General features: G+C 44.9%; 1 protein-coding gene across 11 annotated transcripts; it reads left to right on the forward strand.

The window, feature by feature from the left end:
• The first annotated feature begins 285 nt into the window (after positions 1-285).
• Positions 286-23,503, forward strand: LOC135247011 (uncharacterized). Of its 11 annotated transcripts, XM_064320304.1 has the most exons (13): positions 305-695; positions 2,523-3,394; positions 4,369-4,514; positions 4,846-4,956; positions 5,622-5,732; positions 6,514-6,624; positions 7,814-7,924; positions 9,350-9,460; positions 10,661-10,771; positions 13,434-13,544; positions 15,593-15,703; positions 17,103-17,213; positions 23,354-23,483. In XM_064320304.1, exons 3-13 carry the CDS (start codon positions 4,456-4,458, stop codon positions 23,466-23,468), a joined length of 1,173 nt encoding a protein of 390 aa, XP_064176374.1. In that variant the 5' UTR covers positions 305-695; positions 2,523-3,394; positions 4,369-4,455; the 3' UTR covers positions 23,469-23,483. The 11 variants fall into 11 exon arrangements, with proteins under 11 accessions (XP_064176381.1, XP_064176374.1, XP_064176384.1 ...); XM_064320303.1 differs by lacking the exon at positions 2,523-3,394 and having other exon boundaries at positions 329-695; XM_064320310.1 differs by lacking the exons at positions 2,523-3,394; positions 4,846-4,956 and having other exon boundaries at positions 326-695.
• The last annotated feature ends 692 nt before the right edge of the window (positions 23,504-24,195 follow it).

The following is a 24,195-nucleotide window of genomic DNA, read 5'->3' on the forward strand; positions in this document are numbered from 1 at the left end:
AAAAAGGTCTCTCACCAAAGTATTCACTTAACCCATAATCAACAGTCGTGAACAAACGTGAAATACACGATGTAAAAGCCCACTGCAGACTGCGAGAGCTACTAGGAATATATAGCTTTTACGCAAGCCTTTGCGCGACACAAACGGAACCAGTGGAGACACCCTACGCGTCGCGCCGTGCTGCTTCGCCCTGCTGTTTACGCGACGCATACGCGACGCGTGCGGTGGGTGCCCGGCGTCACTGTGAAACATTGGGCTTCAGTCACTGCAAGACTTACTTGAACCAGTAAAGAAGCAGTCTCGCATAGCCAGACCTATCTCCACACTTCGTGCCAGCGCTGGAGAAAGGTCTGATTCAAGCCGTTGTCATTCCAGTATAGGGGAAAACACGCTATGGATTGTTTGTATTTCTTTAATCCAATCACAATCGTCTTGGGCGCTGCTAAGACCAGGATGCATCGACGGAGCCCGTGAAAACGGTAACACGCAGATAGCGGAAGGGGAGGAGAATTCCGACTGAAATAGTTGGCCAATGGCGGGTTTATACCCGCAGACTGGGTCCTGTGAGTCAGACTAGTAAACAAGTAAATAAATAAAAATTTAAAAAGTCGAAAGTGAGAGTTTCAAACGTCCTTTAAAAGACGGAGGACAAAGAGGATGCAGTAAAAAAGAATTAAATTCGTTAAAAGAACTGAGTAAGTAGTCTTGATGGGGAGAATAGAAGCTAGATGAGAAGGGGTGCTTGGAGGAATAGTAATCTGTAGCTATGATCTCAGTAACGCTTAATTTAGTGAAATAAAACAAACAATAAAATGGCGCCCGAGGAGTGGACGAGGAGTATACTTTTTTCAAACTCCTCATTTGGGACCAAAAACAAAAAAATACCTTTTCAAATGTATTTTTAAAAGTTTAACGTTTATTTTAGCATTTATTTGGTATTTTATTATCATTTTACCTATTTGGATATGACGGATGTCACAGGCCCGTCGTCGGCTACATTATGAGACCTGCTAGGCCTACTGTAACAAAAACAGACCGAACATTTAACTGTGCGGGTTGAGAAGTCAAAATGTTATTTTTGCTCTGTATTCACACAGTTTGGATTAAGACAAATTAACCTGATGTCTGCCATGTTAAAGTCGGTGGTCGGTAGTTAATTCACGTATGGAGCTTTCATAGTTGGTCTTCTATTATTTGAAACGAGATATTAGCTTCCGTAGGCTATACAAGAGCATGTTAAAAAGATGCTTAAAGGATATTAATTAGCATATTTGCTATCCAACTCTGACTAGTTTCAATTCACAAAGACCTAGTGGCCATGTCCTTACCAATTAATTATGTCCTGTTGAATTCGTACAAGTTTCAATGATAATACATTATCAAACTACTTTAACAACAATTACTTTAATAGTAGCAAGAACTGAAAAGAACTGCGGTTATAGTTGCGTTAAGACGCCGTTTCTTGTGTGAACCACAAGATGGCAGCATGTAGCTGTGCATGTAGGTCTACTTAAAATGACGAAAGCGTCTGATTTTAAAAGCACAACGTCAGACCGAATTTACGTTTTGCCAGAGTTGGATTGAAGTTGAAATTGAAATACAACATAAATTGTACTGCAGCGATTTCGAATCGAATTGCAACGACTTAGAAACGAGAATACACGATAAAATGACTTTTATGAGATAGAATTGGGCTTACTTAAGAAGAAATAATTATTTGCTTTCATGAATGATTGATTTGGGTCGTTTTTGCATGTTTTCCAAGAAGATTTCTAACGAGCATGTTCGTGTTTGTTAAATGTATGTAAATAAAATTAACAGAGTGATCAACACCCGCATGTATAAAAGACATTATGCTGATCTCAGGCCAAAGGAACTGTCATGCTCTTCCATTGCATGCTGCTTCATTGGAGTTTATAACGGAGGCAACCTGTTTATGAAATCCATTTTTCATAAAAAGCAACAAACTAACAAATTAAGAAAATAAATGGTTGTTGACCTTCAAAAATAAGGAAATGGGTCAAAAACTAAACAAAGAAATATACAACTTACTACTGTGAGACCAAACATTAATTTAAAACCACTGGAGTAGAGTTAAACCTGTCCAGTAGAGGGCGCTAGTGTATCTTGGCCCCATGCTCAGTGAGGTAGATGGTTCAGGGAGCAAAGAATCCAGTGGCTACAGTTGGAGAATTACAGAACTTGGCTGCATCGGGGGGTCACCAAGTTTCTATTAATTGCTATATTTAGATGCTCCAAAATTAGATGCTACCTCCATGCCAAAAGGCTATTTGGAATGGTTTCAGGAAAAATGGTTTTACTGGGAGTAATCGACTGTTTCAAGAATCTAAATGGTCTCATCTACTGTGCTCCGGAGTGATGACATTAGAGCTCTTTGGCCAAGCATAGCTGTTATTCCATTTGTGGCCTTTCTGTTAGCTTGAACTAGCCTGCCCATTCTCCTTTGATCTCTAATTAACAAGGTGTTTTTTGTTTATCACACCATTCTCTGTAAACTCTAGAGACTGTGCTGCATGAAAATCCCAGGAGGGCAGCTGTTTCTGTGATGCTGAAACCACTACGTCTGACACCATCCATCTGGCACCGACAGTCATGCCACAGTCAAAGTCGCTTAGATCACACATCTTGTCCCTTACAATATTTGCTCAAACAAAAAGCTGAACATCTTCACTATGTCTGCATACTTTATATATTGAGTTGCAGTCACATGATTTGCTGTTTGGTGGAGTAGGGTATTTGCATTAACAAGCAGGTATACCTAATAAAGTGGCCAGTATATTATACACAGGATATGAGTTTGGTGTTGATTTAGGGAGGTGTGTACAGAAACAAGCCACATACCTGCTGTTAAATACGGTGGGGGATCTTTAATGTTATGGGGCTGTTCTGCTCCCACTGGTCCTGGGGCCCTTGTTAAGGACAATAGCATCATGAACTCTACCCAGGTACCAGGACATTTTAGCCAAAAAACCTGGTTGCCTCTGCCAGCAGACTGAAAGTGGCTAGTGGATCTTCCAGCAAAACTGACCTCGATCACACATTAATATTCACAAATAACTCATTAATTAATCACTTAAGCCACATTTTGCAATGGCTACAGTCTCCAGACTTGAACTATATTGGAAACCTGCGGTTTTAATTGAACAGGACAGGTCTGAAGCAGAGACCCAGAGGTATTAAAGAACTGGATAGAGGAAGGGTCTAAGATCTCTCCCAATGTGTTCTCCAGTCTTATTGGACATTATATAAAAAGACTCAGTGTCATTATCCTTGCAAGGGGAGGGTGAACAAACTACTGATAAGATAAGAAAAGATAAAATGACACTTTATTAATCCCCGGGGGGGGGAAATTCGGGTGTTACAGCAGCAGAGAGTGAGTGCAAAAGAAGCAGAAAAAGCCAAGTATACATAGTATACATAGTATACATACACTCACCGGCCACTTTATTAGGTACACCTTGCTAGTACCGGGTTGGTCTTCTGCTGCTGTAGCCCATCTGCTTCCAGGTTCGACATGTTGTGCGTTCAGAGATGCTCTTCTGCATACCTCGGTTGTAACGAGTGGTTATTTGAGTTACTGTTGCCTTTCTGTCAGCTCGAATCAGTCTGGCCATTCTCCTCTGACCTCTGCCATAAACAAGGCATTTTTGCCCAGGGAACTGCCGCTCACTGGATATTTTCTCTTTTTCCTTTCTCTGTAAATCCTACAGAGATTGTTGTGCGTGAAAATGCCAGTAGATCAGCAGTTTCTGAAATACTCAAACCAGCCCGTCTGGCACCAACAACCATGCCACTATCAGTCACTTAAATCACCTTTCTTCCCCATTCTGATGCTTGGTTTGAACTTCAGCAGATCGTCTTAACCATGTCTACATGCCTAAATGCATTGAGTTGCTGCCACGTGATTGGCTGATTAGATATTTGCGTTAACTAGCAGTTGAACAGGTGTACCTAATAAAGTGGCAGGTGAGTGTAGTATTTATAATATAGTAATAATAATAAAAAAAAAGAAGTGAAACATGTAAAGGAAAATAAATAACTATTTCAATGAACCCAGGGGTGTCAATAATTGTGACACTTATTTTCTGGAAATAAATGTATGATCTGAAAAATTTTGGTTGATTCCATTGAATCGTTAATAAAAAATATTTAGCAAGTTGGACAATCAATATATAGTGACATTTATGCAATACAATCGTTCATCATTAGCATCATCAAACATTTGAGGTGGCTGTTTAGAACATGTTTAGGGCCCATTTCAGTTCTGGATTGCTTACTGTCAACACCGCGGCGTGTTGTATATGTGTGTCTCTGTGTTCAGTGTGTTCTCATTTTGTGTGTTTTCAGCTTGGCTGGTTTGGGATAGAACCCACATGTGGTCTAAACTGGTCAGATGTGTTCCAGTCTCCTGAGATAGGGGGCGCTGTTTATAAAATGAGTCTCTCAGAGGAGCCAGACACCAAAGGAGGAACCCTCAGCACTGAGAGGAAGAGGTACAAGTGCATGAACCAGATATTTAATGTGCTGTGAGTTAGAGCTGCAGCTAGAGGATGAGTTTATCTGGAAGGACTGTTTCCATGTGCTGTGAGTTAGAGCTGCAGTTAGAGGATAAGTTTAACTGAAAGCTCTGTCTCCATGTGCTGTGAGTTAGAGCTGCAGTTAGAGGATGAGTTTAACTGGAAGCTCTGTCTCCATGTGCTGTGAGTTAGAGCTGCAGTTAGAGGATGAGTTTAACTGGAAGCTCTGTCTCCATGTGCTGTGAGTTTGAGCTGCAGTAAGTGGATGAGTTTAACTGGATGTTGTGTCTCCATGTTTTGTTCACAGGGTCCAGGTAGAAAGAGCGGGGTCACCTGTACCCAGCTGTCTGTCTATGAAGAGTGATCGTTCAATGGATCATCCAATCACATTCAGGGGAGAGTTCGCAGGTGATCAAAGGTAATTAAAGAGTTTCAAATTGACAGTAATGTTTAATTATACTCCAATATTACTGGCACCTTTCTGTTCTCGGTGGGTGTATTACGACTTTCAGATCTAGGTGGGGGTTATTATTGCACATATCGCTGTAGGTTTGTGATTTATATCACATTCAGGTGTAGGTGAGGTGTATTTTGTCATATTCATTTGTGCTGTGAGTTAGAGCTGCAGCAAGAGGATGAATTTACCTGGAAGCTCTGTCTCCATGTGCTGTGAGTTAGAGCAGCAGTAAGAGGATGAGTTTAACTGGAAGCTCTGTCTCCATGTGCTGTGAGTTAGAGCTGCAGTAAGAGGATGAGTTTAACTGGAAGCTCTGTCTCCATGTGCTGTGAGTTAGAGCTGCAGTAATAGGATGAGTTTAACTGGAAGCTCTGTCTCCATGTGCTGTGAGTTAGAGCTGCAGTTAGAGGATGAGTTTAACTGGATGCTCTGTCTCCATGTGCTGTGAGTAAGAGCTGTCGTAAGAAGATGAGTTTAACTGGAAGCTTTGTCTCCATGTGCTGTGAGTAAGAGCTGTCGTAAGAAGATGAGTTTAACTGGAAGCTCTGTCTTCATGTGTTGTGAGTTAGAGCTGCAGTAAGAGGACTAGTTTAACTGGATGTTGTTTCTCCATGTTTTGTTCACAGGGTCCAGGTAGAAAGAGCAGGGTCACCTGTACCCAGCTGTCTGTCTATGAAGAGTGATAGTTCAATGGATCATCCAATCACATTCAGGGGAGAGTTTGCAGGTGATCAAAGGTAATTAAAGAGGTTCAAATTGACAGTACTGTTTAATTATACTTCAATGTTACTGGCACCTTTCTGTTGTCGGTGGGTGTATTAAGACTTTCAGATCTAGGTGGGGGTTATTATTGCACATATACCTGTAGGTTTGTGATTTATATCACATTCAGGTGTAGGTGAGGTGTATTTTGTCATATTCATTTGTGCTGTGAGTTAGAGCTGCAGTAAGAGGATGAGTTTAACTGGAAGCTCTGTCCCAATGTGCTGTGAGTTAGAGCTGCAGTAAGAGGATGAGTTTAACTGTAAGCTCTGTCTCCATGTGCTGTGAGTTAGAGCTGCAGTAAGAGGATGAGTTTAACTGGAAGCTCTGTCTCCATGTGCTGTGAGTTAGAGCTGCAGTAAGAGGATGAGTTTAACTGGAAGCTCTGTCCCAATGTGCTGTGAGTTAGAGCTGCAGTAATACGATGAGTTTAACTGGAAGCTCTGTTCCAATGTGCTGTGAGTTAGAGCTGCAATAAGAGGATGAGTTTAACTGGAATCTCTGTCTCCATGTGCTGTGAGTTAGAGCTGCAGTAAGGGGATGAGTTTAACTGTAAGTTCTGTCTCCATGTGCTGTGAGTTAGAGCTGCAGTAAGAGGATGAGTTTAACTGTAAGTTCTGTCTCCATGTGCTGTGAGTTAGAGCTGCAGTAAGAGGATGAGTTTAACTGGAAGCTCTGTCTGCCTGTGTTGTGAGTTAGAGCTGCAGTAAGAGGACTAGTTTAACTGGATGTTGTTTCTCCATGTTTTGTTCACAGGGTGCAGGTAGAAAGAGCAGGGTCACCTGTACCCAGCTGTCTGTCTATGAAGAGTGATAGTTCAATGGATCATCCAATCACATTCAGGGGAGAGTTTGCAGGTGATCAAAGGTAATTAAAGAGGTTCAAATTGACAGTACTGTTTAATTATACTTCAATGTTACTGGCACCTTTCTGTTGTCGGTGGGTGTATTAAGACTTTCAGATCTAGGTGGGGGTTATTATTGCACATATACCTGTAGGTTTGTGATTTATATCACATTCAGGTGTAGGTGAGGTGTATTTTGTCATATTCATTTGTGCTGTGAGTTAGAGCTGCAGTAAGAGGATGAGTTTAACTGGAAGCTCTGTCCCAATGTGCTGTGAGTTAGAGCTGCAGTAAGAGGATGAGTTTAACTGTAAGCTCTGTCTCCATGTGCTGTGAGTTAGAGCTGCAGTAAGAGGATGAGTTTAACTGGAAGCTCTGTCTCCATGTGCTGTGAGTTAGAGCTGCAGTAAGAGGATGAGTTTAACTGGAAGCTCTGTCCCAATGTGCTGTGAGTTAGAGCTGCAGTAATACGATGAGTTTAACTGGAAGCTCTGTTCCAATGTGCTGTGAGTTAGAGCTGCAATAAGAGGATGAGTTTAACTGGAATCTCTGTCTCCATGTGCTGTGAGTTAGAGCTGCAGTAAGGGGATGAGTTTAACTGTAAGTTCTGTCTCCATGTGCTGTGAGTTAGAGCTGCAGTAAGAGGATGAGTTTAACTGTAAGTTCTGTCTCCATGTGCTGTGAGTTAGAGCTGCAGTAAGAGGATGAGTTTAACTGGAAGCTGTGTCTCCATGTGCTGTGAGTTAGAGCTGCAGTAAGAGGATGAGTTTAACTGGAAGCTGTGTCTCCATGTGCTGTGATTTAGAGCTGCAGTAAGAGGATTGTCTTTTACATTTATAACTTATTTCACTATGCCAATATTACTCTTACCCATCCCCAGTGGAATATCACACAAACACAATAAATCAGCTTCTATTTAAACGTTTTAATATGCTTTCAGGTTTCATTTCTGGCGTGTTTGGGAGCAAGGGCTCGATTTTAATCTGCACTTGGAGGATGAGTTTAACTGGAAGCTCTATCTCCATGTGCTGTGAGTTAGAGCTTCAGTAAGAGGATGAGTTTAACTGTAAGCTCTGTCTCCATGTGCTGTGAGTTAGAGCTGCAGTAAGAGGACGAGATTAACTGGAAGCTCTGTCTCCATGTGCTGTGAGTTAGAGCTGCAGTAAGAGGATGAGTTTAACTAGATGTTGTTTCTCCATGTTTTGTTCACAGGGTCCAGGTAGAAAGAGCGGGGTCACCTGTACCCAGCTGTCTGTCTATGAAGAGTGATAGTTCAATGAATCATCCAATCACATTCAGGGGAGAGTTCGCAGGTGATCAAAGGTAATTAAAGAGGTTCAAATTGACAGTGATGTTTAATTATACTCCAATATTACTTGCACCTTTCTGTTGTCGGTGGGTGTATTACGACTTTCAGATCTAGGTGGGGGTTATTATTGCACATATCGCTGTAGGTTTGTGATTTATATCACATTCAGGTGTAGGTGAGGTGTATTTTGTCATATTCATTTGTGCTGTGAGTTAGAGCTGCAGTAAGAGGATGAGTTTAACTGGAAGCTCTGTCTCCATGTGCTGTGAGTTCGAGCTGCAGTAAGAGGATGAGTTTAACTGGAAGCTCTGTCTCCATGTGCTGTGAGTTAGAGCTGCAGTAAGAGGATGAGTTTAACTGGAAGCTCTATCTCCATGTGCTGTGAGTTAGAGCTGCAGTAAGAGGATGAGTTTAACTGGAAGCTCTGTCTCCATGTGCTGTGAGTTAGAGCTGCAGTAAGAGGATGAATTTAACTGGAAGCTCTGTCCCAATGTGCTGTGAGTAAGAGCTGTCGTAAGAAGATGAGTTTAACTGGAAGCTCTGTCTTCATGTGTTGTGAGTTAGAGCTGCAGTAAGAGGATGAGTTTAATTGGAAGCTCTGTCCCAACGTGCTGTGAGTTAGAGCTGCAGTAAGACGATGAGTTTAATTGGAAGTTCTGTCTCCATGTGCTGTGAGTTAGAGCTGCAGTAAGAGGATTGTCTTTTACATTTATAACTTATTGCACCTATGTTAAATATTACTCTTGACCATCCCCAGTGGAATATCACACAAACACAATAAAGCAGCTTCTATTTAAACATTTATAAAGATGCTTTCAGGTTTCATTTCTTGCGTGTTTGGGAGCAAGTGCTCGATTTTAATCTGCACTTGGAGGATGAGTTTAACTGGAAGCTCTATCTCCATGTGCTGTGAGTTAGAGCTGCAGTAAGAGGATGAGTTTAACTGTAAGTTCTGTCTCCATGTGCTGTGAGTTAGAGCTGCAGTAAGAGGATGAGTTTAACTGGAAGCTCTGTCCCAACGTGCTGTGAGTTAGAGCTGCAGTAAGACGATGAGTTTAATTGGAAGTTCTGTCTCCATGTGCTGTGAGTTAGAGCTGCAGTATGATTATGAGTTTAACTGGAAGCTCTGTCTCCATGCGCTGTGAGTTTGAGCTGCAGTAAGAGGATGAGTTTAATTGGAAGCTCTGTCTCCATGTGCTGTGAGTTAGAGCTGCAGTACGAGGATGAGTTTAACTGGATGCTCTGTCTCCATGTGCTGTGAGTTAGACCTGCAGTAAGAGGATGAGTTTAACTGGAAGCTCTGTCTCCATGTGCTGTGAGTTAGAGCTGCAGTAAGAGGATGAGTTTAACTGGAATCTCTGTCTCCATATGTTGTGTGTTAGAGCTGCAGTAAGAGGACGAGTTTAACTGGATGTTGTTTCTCCATGTTTTGTTCACAGGGTCCAGCTAGAAAGAGCAGGGTCACCTGTACCCAGCTGTCTGTCTATGAAGAGTGATCATTCAATGGGTCTTCCAATCACATTCAGAGGAGAGGTCACAGGTGACCAAAGGTAATTAAAGAGATTCAAATAGTCAGTACTGTTTAATTATACTTCAATGTTACTGGCACCTTTCTGTTGTCGGTGGGTGTATTAAGACTTTCAGATCTAGGTGGGGGTTATTATTGCACATATAGCTGTAGGTTTGTGATTTATATCACATTCAGGTGTAGGTGAGGTGTATTTTGTCATATTCATTTGTGCTGTGAGTTAGAGCTGCAGTAAGAGGATGAGTTTAACTGGAAGCTCTGTCTCCATGTGCTGTGAGTTAGAGCTGCAGTAAGAGGATGAGTTTAACTGGAAGCTCTGTCTCCATGTGCTGTGAATTAGAGCTGCAGTAAGAGGATGAGTTTAACTGGAAGCTCTGTCTCCATGTGCTGTGAGTTAGAGCTGCAGTAAGAGGATGAGTTTAACTGGAAGCTCTGTCCCAATGTGCTGTGAGTTAGAGCTGCAGTAATACGATGAGTTTAACTGGAAGCTCTGTTCCAATGTGCTGTGAGTTAGAGCTGCAATAAGAGGATGAGTTTAACTGGAATCTCTGTCTCCATGTGCTGTGAGTTAGAGCTGCAGTAAGGGGATGAGTTTAACTGTAAGTTCTGTCTCCATGTGCTGTGAGTTAGAGCTGCAGTAAGAGAGAGTTACTGAATCTGTCTCAGTGCTTGATAACTGCAGTAAGTTGTTCCACTGTGCTGTGATAGGCCAGTAGGATGGTTTTAACATGTGTCTCCATGTGCTGTGAGTTAGAGCTGCAGTAAGAGGATGAGTTTAACTGGAAGCTGTGTCTCCATGTGCTGTGATTTAGAGCTGCAGTAAGAGGATTGTCTTTTACATTTATAACTTATTGCACCTATGCCAAATATTACTCTTTCCCATCCCCAGTGGAATATCACACAAACACAATAAATCAGCTTCTATTTAAACGTTTTAAATATGCTTTCAGGTTTCATTTCTGGCGTGTTTGGGAGCAAGGGCTCGATTTTAATCTGCACTTGGAGGATGAGTTTAACTGGAAGCTCTATCTCCATGTGCTGTGAGTTAGAGCTTCAGTAAGAGGATGAGTTTAACTGTAAGCTCTGTCTCCATGTGCTGTGAGTTAGAGCTGCAGTAAGAGGACGAGATTAACTGGAAGCTCTGTCTCCATGTGCTGTGAGTTAGAGCTGCAGTAAGAGGATGAGTTTAACTAGATGTTGTTTCTCCATGTTTTGTTCACAGGGTCCAGGTAGAAAGAGCGGGGTCACCTGTACCCAGCTGTCTGTCTATGAAGAGTGATAGTTCAATGAATCATCCAATCACATTCAGGGGAGAGTTCGCAGGTGATCAAAGGTAATTAAAGAGGTTCAAATTGACAGTGATGTTTAATTATACTCCAATATTACTTGCACCTTTCTGTTGTCGGTGGGTGTATTACGACTTTCAGATCTAGGTGGGGGTTATTATTGCACATATCGCTGTAGGTTTGTGATTTATATCACTTCAGGTGTAGGTGAGGTGTATTTTGTCATATTCTTTGTGCTGTGAGTTAGAGCTGCAGTAAGAGGATGAGTTTAACTGGAAGCTCTGTCTCCATGTGCTGTGAGTTAGAGCTGCAGTAAGAGGATGAGTTTAACTGGAAGCTCTGTCTCCATGTGCTGTGAGTTAGAGCTGCAGTAAGAGGATGAGTTTAACTGGAAGCTCTATCTCCATGTGCTGTGAGTTAGAGCTGCAGTAAGAGGATGAGTTTAACTGGAAGCTCTGTCTCCATGTGCTGTGAGTTAGAGCTGCAGTAAGAGGATGAGTTTAACTGGAAGCTCTGTCCCAATGTGCTGTGAGTAGTAGAGTAGAGCTTGTCTGTAGTAGAGTGAGTGAGTGTTTAACTGGAAGCTCTGTCTCATGTGTCTGTGAGTTTAGAGCTGCAGTAAGAGGATGAGTTTAACTGGAAGCTCTGTCCCAAGTGCTGTGAGTTAGAGCTGCAGTAAGAGATGAGTTTAATGGAAGCTCTGTCTCCATGTGCTGTGATTAGAGCTGCAGTAAGAGGTTGTCTTTTACATTTTAACTTATTGCACCTATGTAAATATTACTCTTGACCATCCCCAGTGGAATATCACACAAACACAATAAAGCAGCTTTATTTAAACTTTTATGCTGCTTTGGGTTTGGAGCAGTGCCGATTAAGATTGAGGATGAGTTTAACTGGAAGCTCTCTCCATGTGCTGTGAGTTAGAGCTCAGTAAGAGGATGAGTTTAATGAAGCTCTGTCTCCATGTGCTGTGAGTTAGAGCTGCAGTAGAGGACGGATGTAACTGGAAGCTCTGTCTCCATGTGTGTGAGTTAGAGCTGCAGTAAGAGATAGTTTAACTAGATGTTGTTTCTCCATGTTTTTCACAGGGTCCAGGTAGAAAGAGCGGGTCACCTGTACCCAGCTGTCTGTCTATGAAGAGTGATAGTTCAATGAATCTCCAATCACATTCAGGGAGAGTTCCAGGTGATCAAAGGTAATTAAGAGGTTCAATGACAGTGATGTTTAATTATACTCCAATATTACTTGCACCTTTCTGTGTCGTGGGTGTATTACGACTTTCAGATCTAGGTGGGGGTTATATTGCATATGCTGTAGTTTGTGATTTATATCACATTCAGGTGTAGGTGAGGTGTATTTTGTCATATTCATTGTGCTGTGATTGAGCTGCAGTAAGAGGATGAGTTTAACTGGAGCTCTGTCTCCATTGCTGTGATTGAGCTGCAGTAAGAGGATGAGTTTAACTGGAAGCTCTGTCTCCATGTGCTGTGAGTTGAGCTGCAGTAAGAGGATGAGTTTAACTGGAACTCTTCTCCATGTGCTGTGAGTTAGAGCTGCAGTAAGAGGATGAGTTTAACTGGAAGCTCTTCTCCATGTGCTGTGAGTTAGAGCTGCAGTAAGAGGATGAGTTTAACTGGAAGCTCTGTCCATGTGCTGTGAGTAAGAGCTGTTAAGAAGATGAAGTTTAACTGGAAGCTCTGTCTTCATGTGTTGTGAGTTAGAGCTGCAGTAAGAGGATGAGTTTAATTGGAAGCTCTGTCCCAACGTGCTGTGAGTTAGAGCTGCAGTAAGACGATGAGTTTAATTGGAAGTTGTCTCCATGTGCTGTGAGTCAGTGCTGCAGTAAGAGGATTGTCATTTAAATGAATAACTTATTGCACCTATGCCAAAAATTACTCTTGACCGTCCACAGTGGAATATCACGCAAACACAATATATAAGCTTCTATTGAAACGTTTTTAAAATTCTTTCAGATTTCATTTCTTGCGTGTTTGGGAGCAAGTGCTCGATTTTAATCTGCACTTGGAGGATGAGTTTAACTGGAAGCTCTATCTCCATGTGCTGTGAGTTAGAGCTGCAGTAAGAGGATGAGTTTAACTGTAAGTTCTGTCTCCATGTGCTGTGAGTTAGAGCTGCAGTAAGAGGATGAGTTTAACTGGAAGCTCTGTCCCAACGTGCTGTGAGTTAGAGCTGCAGTAAGACGATGAGTTTAATTGGAAGTTCTGTCTCCATGTGCTGTGAGTTAGAGCTGCAGTATGATTATGAGTTTAACTGGAAGCTCTGTCTCCATGCGCTGTGAGTTTGAGCTGCAGTAAGAGGATGAGTTTAATTGGAAGCTCTGTCTCCATGTGCTGTGAGTTAGAGCTGCAGTACGAGGATGAGTTTAACTGGAAGCTCTCTCTCCATGTGCTGTGAGTTAGAGCTGCAGTAAGAGGATGAGTTTAACTGGAAGCTCTGTGTCCATGTGCTGTGAGTTAGAGCTGCAGTAAGAGGATGAGTTTAACTGGAAGCTCTGTCTCCATGTGCTGTGAGTTAGAGCTGCAGTAAGAGGATGAGTTTAACTGGAAGCTCTGTCTCCATGTGCTGTGAGTTAGAGCTGCAGTAAGAGGATGAGTTTAACTGGAATCTCTGTCTCCATATGTTGTGTGTTAGAGCTGCAGTAAGAGGACGAGTTTAACTGGATGTTGTTTCTCCCTGTTTTGTTCACAGGGTCCAGCTAGAAAGAGCAGGGTCACCTGTACCCAGCTCTCTGTCTATGAAGAGTGATCATTCAATGGGTCTTCCAATCACATTCAGAGGAGAGGTCACAGGTGACCAAAGGTAATTAAAGAGATTCAAATAGTCAGTACTGTTTAATTATACTTCAATGTTACTGGCACCTTTCTGTTGTCGGTGGGTGTATTAAGACTTTCAGATCTAGGTGGGGGTTATTATTGCACATATAGCTGTAGGTTTGTGATTTATATCACATTCAGGTGTAGGTGAGGTGTATTTTGTCATATTCATTTGTGCTGTGAGTTAGAGCTGCAGTAAGATGATGAGTTTAACTGGAAGCTCTGTCTCCATGTGCTGTGAGTTAGAGCTGCAGTAAGAGGATGAGTTTAACTGGAAGCTCTGTCTCCATGTGCTGTGAATTAGAGCTGCAGTAAGAGGATGAGTTTAACTGGAAGCTCTGTCTCCATGTGCTGTGAGTTAGAGCTGCAGTTAGAGGATGAGTTTAACTGGAAGCTCTGTCTCCATGTGCTGTGAGTTAGAGCTGCAGTAAGAGGATAAGTTTAACTGGAAGCTCTGCCTCCATGTGCTGTGAGTTACGTTTGCATGACATTATAAAATGCTAAGATTACAAAACACAGGGCCAAGTGACTTGAAGAATGAGGAATATTGGGTAGCATGCTTGGAATACATCTATGTATTCGGTGAACATGAAACCTAATTGTTTGTATAACGTAACTTGGCGTCATTTTGATATCAATACTTTAATGGCAGGCCTGGATTTGTCAGTTGAATGAAGAGTTATGACGTGTATTCTTGTATGTGTGATGAGTAACTTGGTTTTTGTACGCTGGAAAACGTTTTTCCATGTGCTGTGTTAGAGCTGCAGTAAAGGATTTGTCTTTACTTTTAACTATTTGAACCCTATGCCAAATATTACTCTTGACCATCCACAGTGGAATATCACACAAACACAATAAATCAGCTTCTATTTAAACGTTTTAAATATGCTTTCAGGTTTCATTTCTGGCGTGTTTGGGAGCAAGGGCTCGATTTTAATCTGCACTTGGAGGATGAGTTTAACTGGAAGCTCTGTCTCCATGTGCTGTGAGTTAGAGCTGCAGTAAGAGGATGGTTTAACTGGACAAGCTCTATTCGAGTGCTGTGAGTTAGAGCTGCAGTAAAGGATGAGTTAACTGGAGCTCTGTCTCCATGTGCTGTGAGTTAGAGCTCAGTAAGAGGATGAGTTAACTGGAAGCTCTGTCTCCATGTGTGTGAGTTAGAGCTCAGTAAGAGATGAGTTAACTGGAAGCTCTGTCTCCTGTGTGTGAGTTAGCTGCAGTAAGAGATGAGTTAACTGGAGCTCTGTCTCCATGTGTGTGAGTAGAGTGTAGAAGATGAGTTTAACTGGAAGCTCGTCTCCAGTGTTGGAGTTAGAGCTACATAAGAGGAGAGTTTAACGGATGTTTTCTCTATGTTTTGTTCCAGGTCCAGGTAGTAAGAGCAGGGTCACCTTCCCAGCTGTTGTCCATAAGAGTGATAGTTAATGGATCATCCATCACATCAGGGGAGAGTTCGAGCTGTCCAATATTGAGTTTCAAAGAAGAGTTTAATAACTCATCTTCTGGACTTTCTATTGTCTTTATTAGACTTTATTGTGGACAGTGGAATATCACAAAAGCAATAGATAGTTTATTAAAGTTTTAATATGCTTCAGGTTAGTCGTGGCGTGATTTGGAGCTATCAGTGGCTCGATGTTAATCTGCACTTGAGAGATGAGTTTAACTGGAAGCTCTGTCTCCATGTGCTGTGAGTTAGAGCTGCAGTAAGAGGATGAGTTTAACTGGAAGCTCTGTCTCCATGTGCTGTGAGTTAGAGCTGCAGTAAGAGGATGAGTTTAACTGGAAGCTCTGTCTCCATGTGCTGTGAGTTAGAGCTGCAGTAAGAGGATGAGTTTAACTGGAAGCTCTGTCTCCATGTGCTGTGAGTTAGAGCTGCAGTAGAGGATGAGTTTAACTGGAAGCTCTGTCTCCATGTGCTGTGAGTAGAGCTGTCGTAAAGATGAGTTTAACTGGAAGCTCTGTCTCATGTGTGTGAGTTAGAGCTGCAGTAAGGACTGAGTTTAACTGGATGTGTTCTCCATGTTTTGTTCACAGGGTCCAGGTAGAAAGAGCAGGGTCACCTGTACCCAGCTGTCTGTCTATGAAGAGTGATCGTTCAATGGATCATCCAATCACATTCAGGGGAGAGTTCGCAGGTGATCAAAGGTAATTAAAGAGGTTCAAATTGACAGTACTGTTTAATTATACTTCAATGTTACTGGCACCTTTCTGTTGTCGGTGGGTGTATTAAGACTTTCGGATCTAGGTGGGGGTTATTATTGCACATATAGCTGTAGGTTTGTGATTTATATCACATTCAGGTGTAGGTGAGGTGTATTTTGTCATATTCATTTGTGCTGTGAGTTAGAGCTGCAGTAAGAGGATGAGTTTAACTGGAAGCTCTGTCTCCATGTGCTGTGAGTTAGAGCTGCAGTAAGAGGATGAGTTTAACTGGAAGCTCTGTCTCCATGTGCTGTGAGTTTGAGCTGCAGTAAGGATTGAGTTTAACTGGAAGCTATGCCATTCTCTGTGCTATAGTAGATCTGCAGTAAGAGGATGAGTTTTAACTGAAGCTCTGTCCCAATGTGCTGTGAGTTAGAGCTGAGTAATGACTGATGAGTTTAACTGGAAGCTCTGTTCCATGTGCTGTGAGTTAGAGCTGCATAAGAGGATGAGTTTAACTGGAACTCTGTCTCCATGGCTTGTGAGTTAGAGCTGCAGTAAGGGATGAGTTTAACTGAAGCTCTGTCTCCATGTGCTGTGAGTTAGAGCTGCAGTAAGAGGATGAGTTTAACGTAAGTCTGTCTCCATGTGCTGTGAGTTAGAGCTGCAGTAAGAGGATGAGTTTAACTGGAAGCTCTGTCTCCATGTGCTGTGAGTTAGAGCTGCAGTAAGAGGATGAGTTTAACTGGACTGTGTTCTCCATGTGCTTGTGATTAAGGTCAGTAAAGAGGATGCTTTTACACTTTATAACTTATATGCACCTATCAAATATTACTCTTACATCTCAGTGGAATATCACAAAACAAAGTAATAAGAGCTTCTATTAAGACTTTTAATATGCTTTCAGTTTCATCTGGCTGTGTTTGGGGCAGGGCTCGATTTATAGCACTTGGATGGTGGTTTAACTGGAAGCTCTATCTGCTGTGCTTGTGAGTTATGAGCACTTCAGGTAGAGGTGAGGTTATTTGTAGCTATTCTCATGTGCTGTGAGTTAGAGCTGCAGTAAGAGGATGAGTTTAACTGGAAGCTCTGTCTCCATGTGCTGTGAGTTAGAGCTGCAGTAAGAGGATGAGTTTAACTGGAAGCTCTGTCTCCATGTGTTGTGAGTTAGAGCTGCAGTAAGAGGATGAGTTTAACTGGAAGCTCTATCTCCATGTGCTGTGAGTTAGAGCTGCAGTAAGAGGATGAGTTTAACTGGAAGCTCTGTCTTCTTGTGCTGTGAGTTAGAGCTGCAGTAAGAGGATGAGTTTAACTGGAAGCTCTATCTCCATGTGTTGTGAGTTAGAGCTTCAGTAAGAGGATGAGTTTAACTGGATGTTGTGTCTCCATGTTTTGTTCACAGGGTCCAGGTAGAAAGAGCAGGGTCACCTGTACCCAGCTGTCTGTCTATGATGAGTGATCGTTCAATGGATCATCCAATCACATTCAGGGGAGAGTTCGCAGGTGATCAAAGGTAATTAAAGAGGTTCAAATTGACAGTACTGTTTAATTATACTTCAATGTTACTGGCACCTTTCTGTTGTCGGTGGGTGTATTAAGACTTTCGGATCTAGGTGTGAGGTGGTGGCACCTCTCTCTCTGATTTCTGTGGGTTAATTGACCCTGACGAGGGGCAGGTGTATGAGTTCTATGGTGAGGTGATAGCACCTCACAGGTATTTGTCTGAGCTAATTATCCCTGATGAGGGTCAGGTGTAGGAGGCCTATATGTAGCCCCTGATTCCTGGGGTTCAGCGCAGACTCATTGTTTGTCAGACTCTTAGTGTGTAGGGGTGTGAGAATCGGCAGAAGTTACCGTGTTGATCCTATCTGCCTGATTTGATCACCGTTTAGTTTCTTCTCGAGTTGGTTATCTCTCTGCGCTGTGGAGGACATTTTGTCCTCGTCTCTTAGTTTTCTTTTTGTTTTCTACCCGCCGGGCTGCGAATATCCTTTTTCTTTTGTAAGTGACCCCACTCTGTTTTTTCTAGTGGGGGTTTTCTTTTTGGGCAGCTACGCTGCGGCGGTGTTTAATTTCTTTTAGTTTTCTGAGCCCGCTGACAGAAGTTTCAGTGAGTGGAGAGAGCGATTACTTCGCTCTTTATTATTTGGTTTTTCCCCTTCCCTTTCTATCGCTCAGCGATTTGGTGGTTATCCCTCAGGGTTAACTTTTAGACCCCCTCGGTCCGCAATTGCGTCCCACCCTCCTCAACCGTGACAGAATGAGTCTGCCTAAACCGGACGCAGCGGACCCTTCTGCGCTTGATTACCAACTAGTGGCGCATGGACAGGCAATCGCCGCACAGGGAGTCATGTTAGGCTCCCATGAGCAGATCCTTCATACCATTACTGAACAACAGAATTCTCATGCCAACATGTTAAAAGAAATACTGGCCCATTTACAGAAGCCAGCTCCACCCGTTGCGGTCCAACAAGCACCTCCAGCCCCGCCCCATGGGCAAATCACACACCGTGAACCCAAAATGCCAACACCTGGTCGGTATGACGGGCATCCAGGAAAATGTAAAGGGTTTATCACCCAATGCAGCTTGGTGTTTGAATTGCAACCCTCCATGTTTTGCACAGAACGAGCCCGGGTAGCATACATAATATCACTTCTCTCAGATAGGGCTCTCTCATGGGCTACAGCTGTGTGGGAGAAGCAAACCCCTATCTGTTTGGACTCCACCCTTTTTGTGGCTGAAATGAGTAGAGTTTTTGACCATGACATAAGCGGCCAGGAGGCAGCTAAACGACTTATTGGGTTACAACAGGGCTCAACCAGCGTAGCTGACTTCTCGATTCAATTCCGCACTTTAGCTGCTGAATCAGGTTGGAACAGGGAAGCCCTGACGGCAATTTTTATGCATGCCTTGTCAGAAAAAATTAAAGACGAATTAGCCACCCGCGACATTCCTGACACACTCGAGGAATTGATTTCATTAGCCATTCGGATTGATAACCGGATCCGTGAACGCAACAGAGAGAGAGAGAGCACTCACTCCCGATCCATTTCGGGGCGGGGGTTTACCATCCCTCAGAGAACACCCGAATCATTTAGCATGTCCCTGGACCATGATGAACCCATGCAACTAGGGCGCACGCGGCTCTCTCAGGTAGAGAGAGACAGACGAATGAGCAGTGGGTCCTGTTTGTTTTGTGGGAAAGCGGGTCATTACATTCGGAGGTGTCCTGAAATAAAAAAGAAAGGAATTCAGGGAAAAGAGTAGACTCGTCAGAGCAGGGGGAAGCTCTGACGAGTCTGAATAATCCCCCCACGGCAGCCAATAACCGCACCTTTCTACCAGTGGAGTTATCATGGAGTAATATCAAATACAACCTCCCTGCGTTTTTAGATTCAGGGGCGGCTGGCTGTTTTATTGATGTGACCCTGGCCAAAAACCTTAGCATGCCTATATCTCCCCTCCCATATCCACTTAACATCACGGCATTGGATGGTCGACCGTTGGGTTTAGGGAGGGTTGAAAAAATCACGGGCCACATTAAAACTCGCATCGACACCCACTTTGAGAAGATGCAGTTCTTCATTATTGATTCACCTGAGTTACCACTCATCCTGGGACACCCATGGCTCTCTAAGCACAATCCTCATATTAATTGGAGTTCGGGGTCGGTGCTGAGTTGGGGTCCCAAGTGCGCGTCGCGTTGTGTTGAACCAGACTCGGTTCAACTCAGTCCGTTGTCCCTCAAGTTCCCTGCTACTATGAGCTCTTCCTCTCTCGAGTTCCCCAGTCCTCGTTTGGAGGCCCCTCTTGTCTCTCCTGCTCCTGGAGGCTCCTTCCCTTCTGAACCCCACAGGATCTCGACTCCTGTGTCTTTCGAGTCCCCTGCCCCTTCTGGTACTATCTCTATCGGGTCTACGGGTTCTCCCGCTCTCATCGGGGTCCCTGTGGAGTATACTGAACTTAGGGAAGTATTTAGTAAACAGAAGGCCTCCGTCCTACCTCCCCATAGGCCCTACGATTGTGCCATCGATCTTCTCCCGGGCACTACACCCCCTAGGGGCCGTTTGTTTTCTTTGTCGATACCTGAAACAGCCGCTATGAAGAGTTATATTGATGAGGCTCTAGCGGCTGGTTTCATTCGGCCCTCTACGTCCCCAGCGGGGGCTGGATTTTTCTTTGTGGGGAAGAAAGACGGGGGACTTAGACCCTGCATCGACTATAGAGGACTTAATAAAATCACGGTAAAAAACCGCTACCCCCTCCCCCTCATGGCCACGGCGTTTGAGCGCCTGCAGGGGGCGTCCATCTTTACCAAGTTGGACCTCAGAAATGCCTACAACTTGGTACGTATACGTGAGGGGGATGAGTGGAAGACGGCATTCAACACCCCTAGGGGGCACTATGAATATCTGGTCATGCCTTTCGGCCTTTCGAACTCTCCTTCGGTCTTTCAGGCGTTAGTAAATGACGCGCTCAGGGACATGCTGGAATTATTTGTTTACGTGTACCTGGATGACATCCTGATTTTTTCAAAAACCTATCAGGAGCATGTATCCCACGTCAAATTAGTACTGCACAGGTTGTTAGAACACAAACTCTATGTCAAGGCAGAGAAATGCGTGTTCCATGCCTCCACAGTCAGCTTTTTGGGGTACATCGTGTCACAGGGCAGTGTGCAGATGGACCCCAGCAAGGTCAAGGCAGTACTGGAGTGGCCTCGGCCTGACTCCATCAAACAGGTGCAGCGGTTTCTGGGCTTCGCAAATTTTTACCGGCGCTTCATTAGGGGGTTCAGCTCTGTCGCTGCCCCACTCTCAGCCTTGACTAAGGGTACCTCCCCCCAGTTCAGTTGGTCCCCGCAGGCTGAAAAGGCCTTCATGGAGCTGAAACGGAGGTTCACTACCGCGCCCGTCCTCATTCACCCGGACCCCTCTCTGCCCTTCGTCATTGAGGTCGATGCTTCTGACGTAGGGGTTGGGGCGGTGTTATCCCAACGGTGTCCCCAGGACCAGAAACTTCACCCCTGCGCGTTCTTCTCACGGCGTCTCCTGCCCGCCGAGAGGAATTATGACGTTGGTAACAAGGAGCTCCTGGCGGTGAAGTTGGCCTTGGAAGAGTGGCGCCACTGGCTGGAGGGTGCTGAGCATCCATTTGTGGTCTGGACGGACCACAAAAATCTGACTTACATCCAGGAGGCCAAACGCCTGAACCCTCGCCAAGCTCGGTGGGCCCTCTTTTTCAATAGGTTCAACTTCAACCTATCCTACCGTCCAGGTTCGAAGAATCTGAAGCCAGACACACTTTCCCGTCAGTTTGACCGTTCGGACAGGGACAGATCTCTGGAGCCCATTATACCAGTCACCCGAATCCTCGCCCCACTTACCTGGGGGGTCGAGGCAGTGGTTCGGGAGGCCCAGCAGCAGGAGCCTGACCCGGGAGGGGGGCCTCCAGGCCGTTGGTTCGTCCCTAATAGAGTGCGCTCGCAGGTTCTTCAGTGGGGTCACTCGTCCCGCCTTACAAACCATCCGGGGGTCCACCGCACTCTGGACTTTCTTAAGAGGAGGTTCTGGTGGCCCCGGATGGAGGGGGACGTGCGGGAGTTCGTGGCCGCTTGCACTGTTTGTGCCCGGAACAAGACATCGCAACGTCCCCCTGCAGGTCTCCTCCGGCCTCTGCCTATCCCTCATCGCCCCTGGTCACATGTAGCCCTGGACTTTATCACCGGGTTACCCCTGTCAGATGGTTCCACCGCCATCATGGTTATAGTGGATCGATTCTCAAAAGCGGCTCACTTCGTTCCCCTCCCTAAGCTTCCCTCGGCCCGAGAGACCGCCCAGCTTATTGTCCAGCATGTCTTTCGCCTCCACGGTCTACCCCAAGACATCGTGTCTGACCGTGGTCCACAGTTCTCTTCTCGCTTCTGGAAGGCATTTTGCTCTCTAGTGGACTCTTCGGCCAGTCTGTCGTCAGGGTTCCATCCTGAGACCAACGGTCAGACTGAGCGCACCAATCAGACGCTGGAGAGGACGCTTCGGTGTTTGGTCTCTTCAAACCCGACTACCTGGAGCAGTCAACTTATCTGGGCAGAGTACGCGTACAACACCCTGCTGAACGCTTCGACCGGTCTCTCTCCTTTTGAGTGCCAGTACGGATATCAGCCGCCATTGTTCCCAGAACAGGAGAAAGATACGGAGGTGCCCTCGGCCGCGCGTTTCATCCAGCGGTGTCGCGCCACCTGGAGGCGGGTTCGGGCATCTCTTCAGCGTGCGACAGCGCGACAGAAGCGTTATGCTGACCGACGTCGATGTCCGGCTCCGTCCTATCGGGTCGGCCAGAGGGTGTGGCTCTCCACGCGTGACCTCCCCTTGCGGGTTGAGTCCCGCAAATTAGCGCCGCGCTACATCGGTCCCTTCAAGATTATTCGGAGAATTAATCCGGTCACGGTCCGTCTCCTGCTTCCCCGGTCCATGAGGATTCACCCCACGTTCCATGTCTCGCGCCTCAAACCAGTCCTCTCCAGCACGCTGGCACCAGCTGACAGGCCTCCGCCTCCCCCTAGGTTGGTCGGCGGTCAACCAGTCTACACTGTTCGGCGCATCCTGAACAGTCGTCGCGTGGGACGTGGGGTGCAGTACCTTGTGGACTGGGAGGGATACGGGCCGGAGGAACGCACCTGGGTCCCAGCTAGGGACATCTTGGACCCAGAGCTTATCCAGGAGTTCCGTCGGCGCCTCCCCGCGGGCTCAGCAGGAACGTCGGGTGCCGTCCCTTAAGGGAGGGGGTCCTGTGAGGTGGTGGCACCTCTCTCTCTGATTTCTGTGGGTTAATTGACCCTGACGAGGGGCAGGTGTATGAGTTCTATGGTGAGGTGATAGCACCTCACAGGTATTTGTCTGAGCTAATTATCCCTGATGAGGGTCAGGTGTAGGAGGCCTATATGTAGCCCCTGATTTCTGGGGTTCAGCGCAGACTCATTGTTTGTCAGACTCTTAGTGTGTAGGGGTGTGAGAATCGGCAGAAGTTACCGTGTTGATCCTATCTGCCTGATTTGATCACCGTTTAGTTTCTTCTCGAGTTGGTTATCTCTCTGCGCTGTGGAGGACATTTTGTCCTCGTCTCTTAGTTTTCTTTTTGTTTTCTACCCGCCGGGCTGCGAATATCCTTTTTCTTTTGTAAGTGACCCCACTCTGTTTTTCTAGTGGGGTTTTCTTTTGGGCAGCTACGCTGCGGCGGTGTTTAATTTCTTTTAGTTTTCTGAGCCCGCTGACAGAAGTTTCAGTGAGTGGAGAGAGCGATTACTTCGCTCTTTATTATTTGGTTTTTCCCTTCCCTTTCTATCGCTCAGCGATTTGGTGGTTATCCCTCAGGGTTAACTTTTAGATCCCCTCGGTCCGCAATTGCGTCCCACCCTCCTCAACCGTGACACTTAGAGGATGAGTTTAACTGGAAGCTCTGTCCCAATGTGCTGTGAGTTCGAGCTGCAGTTAAGGGATGGATATAACAGGAAGCTCTGTCTCCTTGTGCTGTGAGTTAGAGCTGCAGTAAGAGGATGAGTTTAACTGGAAGCTCTATCTCCATGTGCTGTGAGTTAAAGCTGCAGTAAGAGGATGAGTTTAACTGGATGTCGTGTCTCCATGTTTTGTTCACAGGGTCCAGGTAGAAAGAGCAGGGTCACCTGTACCCAGCTGTCTGTCTTTGAAGAGTGATCATTCAATGGCTCTTCCAATCGCATTCAGGGGAGAAGTCACAGGTGACCAAAGGTAATTAAAGAGGTTCAAATTGACAGTACTGTTTAATTGTACTTCAATGTTACTGGCACCTTTCTGTTGTCGGTGGGTGTATTAATACTTTCTGATCTATGTGGGGGTTATTATTGCACATATAGCTGTAGGCTTGTGTTTTATATCACATTCAGGTGTAGGTGAGGTGTATTTTGTCATTCATTTGTGCTGTGAGTTTGACCTGCAGTAAGGATGAGTTTAACTGGATGCTCTGTCTCCATGTGCTGTGAGTTAGAGCTTCGATAAGTTGGTGAGTTTCACTGGAAGCTCTGTCTTGTGTCATGAGTTTGAGCTGCAGTAAGAGGATGAGTTTAACTGGAAGCTCTGTCTCCATGTGCTGTGAGTTAGAGCTGCAGTAAGAGGATGAGTTTAACTGGAAGCTCTGTCTCCATGTGCTGTGAGTTAGAGCTGCAGTAAGAGCATGAGTTTAACTGGAAGCTCTGTCTCCATGTGCTGTGAGTTAGAGCTGCAGTAAGAGGATGAGTTTAACTGGAAGCTCTGTCTCCATGTGCTGTGAGTTAGAGCTGCATTTAGAGGATGAGTTTAACTGGATGCTGTGTCTCCATGTGCTGTGAGTTAGAGCTGCAGTAAGAGGATGAGTTTAACTGGAAGCTCTGTCTCCATGTGCTGTGAGTTAGAGCTTCGATAAGTTGGTGAGTTTCACTGGAAGCTCTGTCTTGTGTCATGAGTTTGAGCTGCAGTAAGAGATG

This window comes from Anguilla rostrata, unplaced genomic scaffold (assembly GCF_018555375.3).
Source record: "Anguilla rostrata isolate EN2019 unplaced genomic scaffold, ASM1855537v3 scaf1023, whole genome shotgun sequence".
NCBI lineage: Eukaryota > Metazoa > Chordata > Actinopteri > Anguilliformes > Anguillidae > Anguilla > Anguilla rostrata.

What these genes read in the sequence shown, in the direction of transcription:
- LOC135247011 (XM_064320304.1), top strand. Translation starts at nt 4,456, where the DNA reads ATGAGTCTCTCAGAGGAGCCAGACACCAAAGGAGGAACCCTCAGCACT. An exon ending in GAGTTCGCAGGTGATCAAAG is followed by an intron (nt 4,957 to 5,621) that starts GTAATTAAAGAG and finishes TTTTGTTCACAG; the next exon opens with GGTCCAGGTAGAAAGAGCAG. An exon ending in GAGTTCGCAGGTGATCAAAG is followed by an intron (nt 10,772 to 13,433) that starts GTAATTAAAGAG and finishes TTTTGTTCACAG; the next exon opens with GGTCCAGCTAGAAAGAGCAG.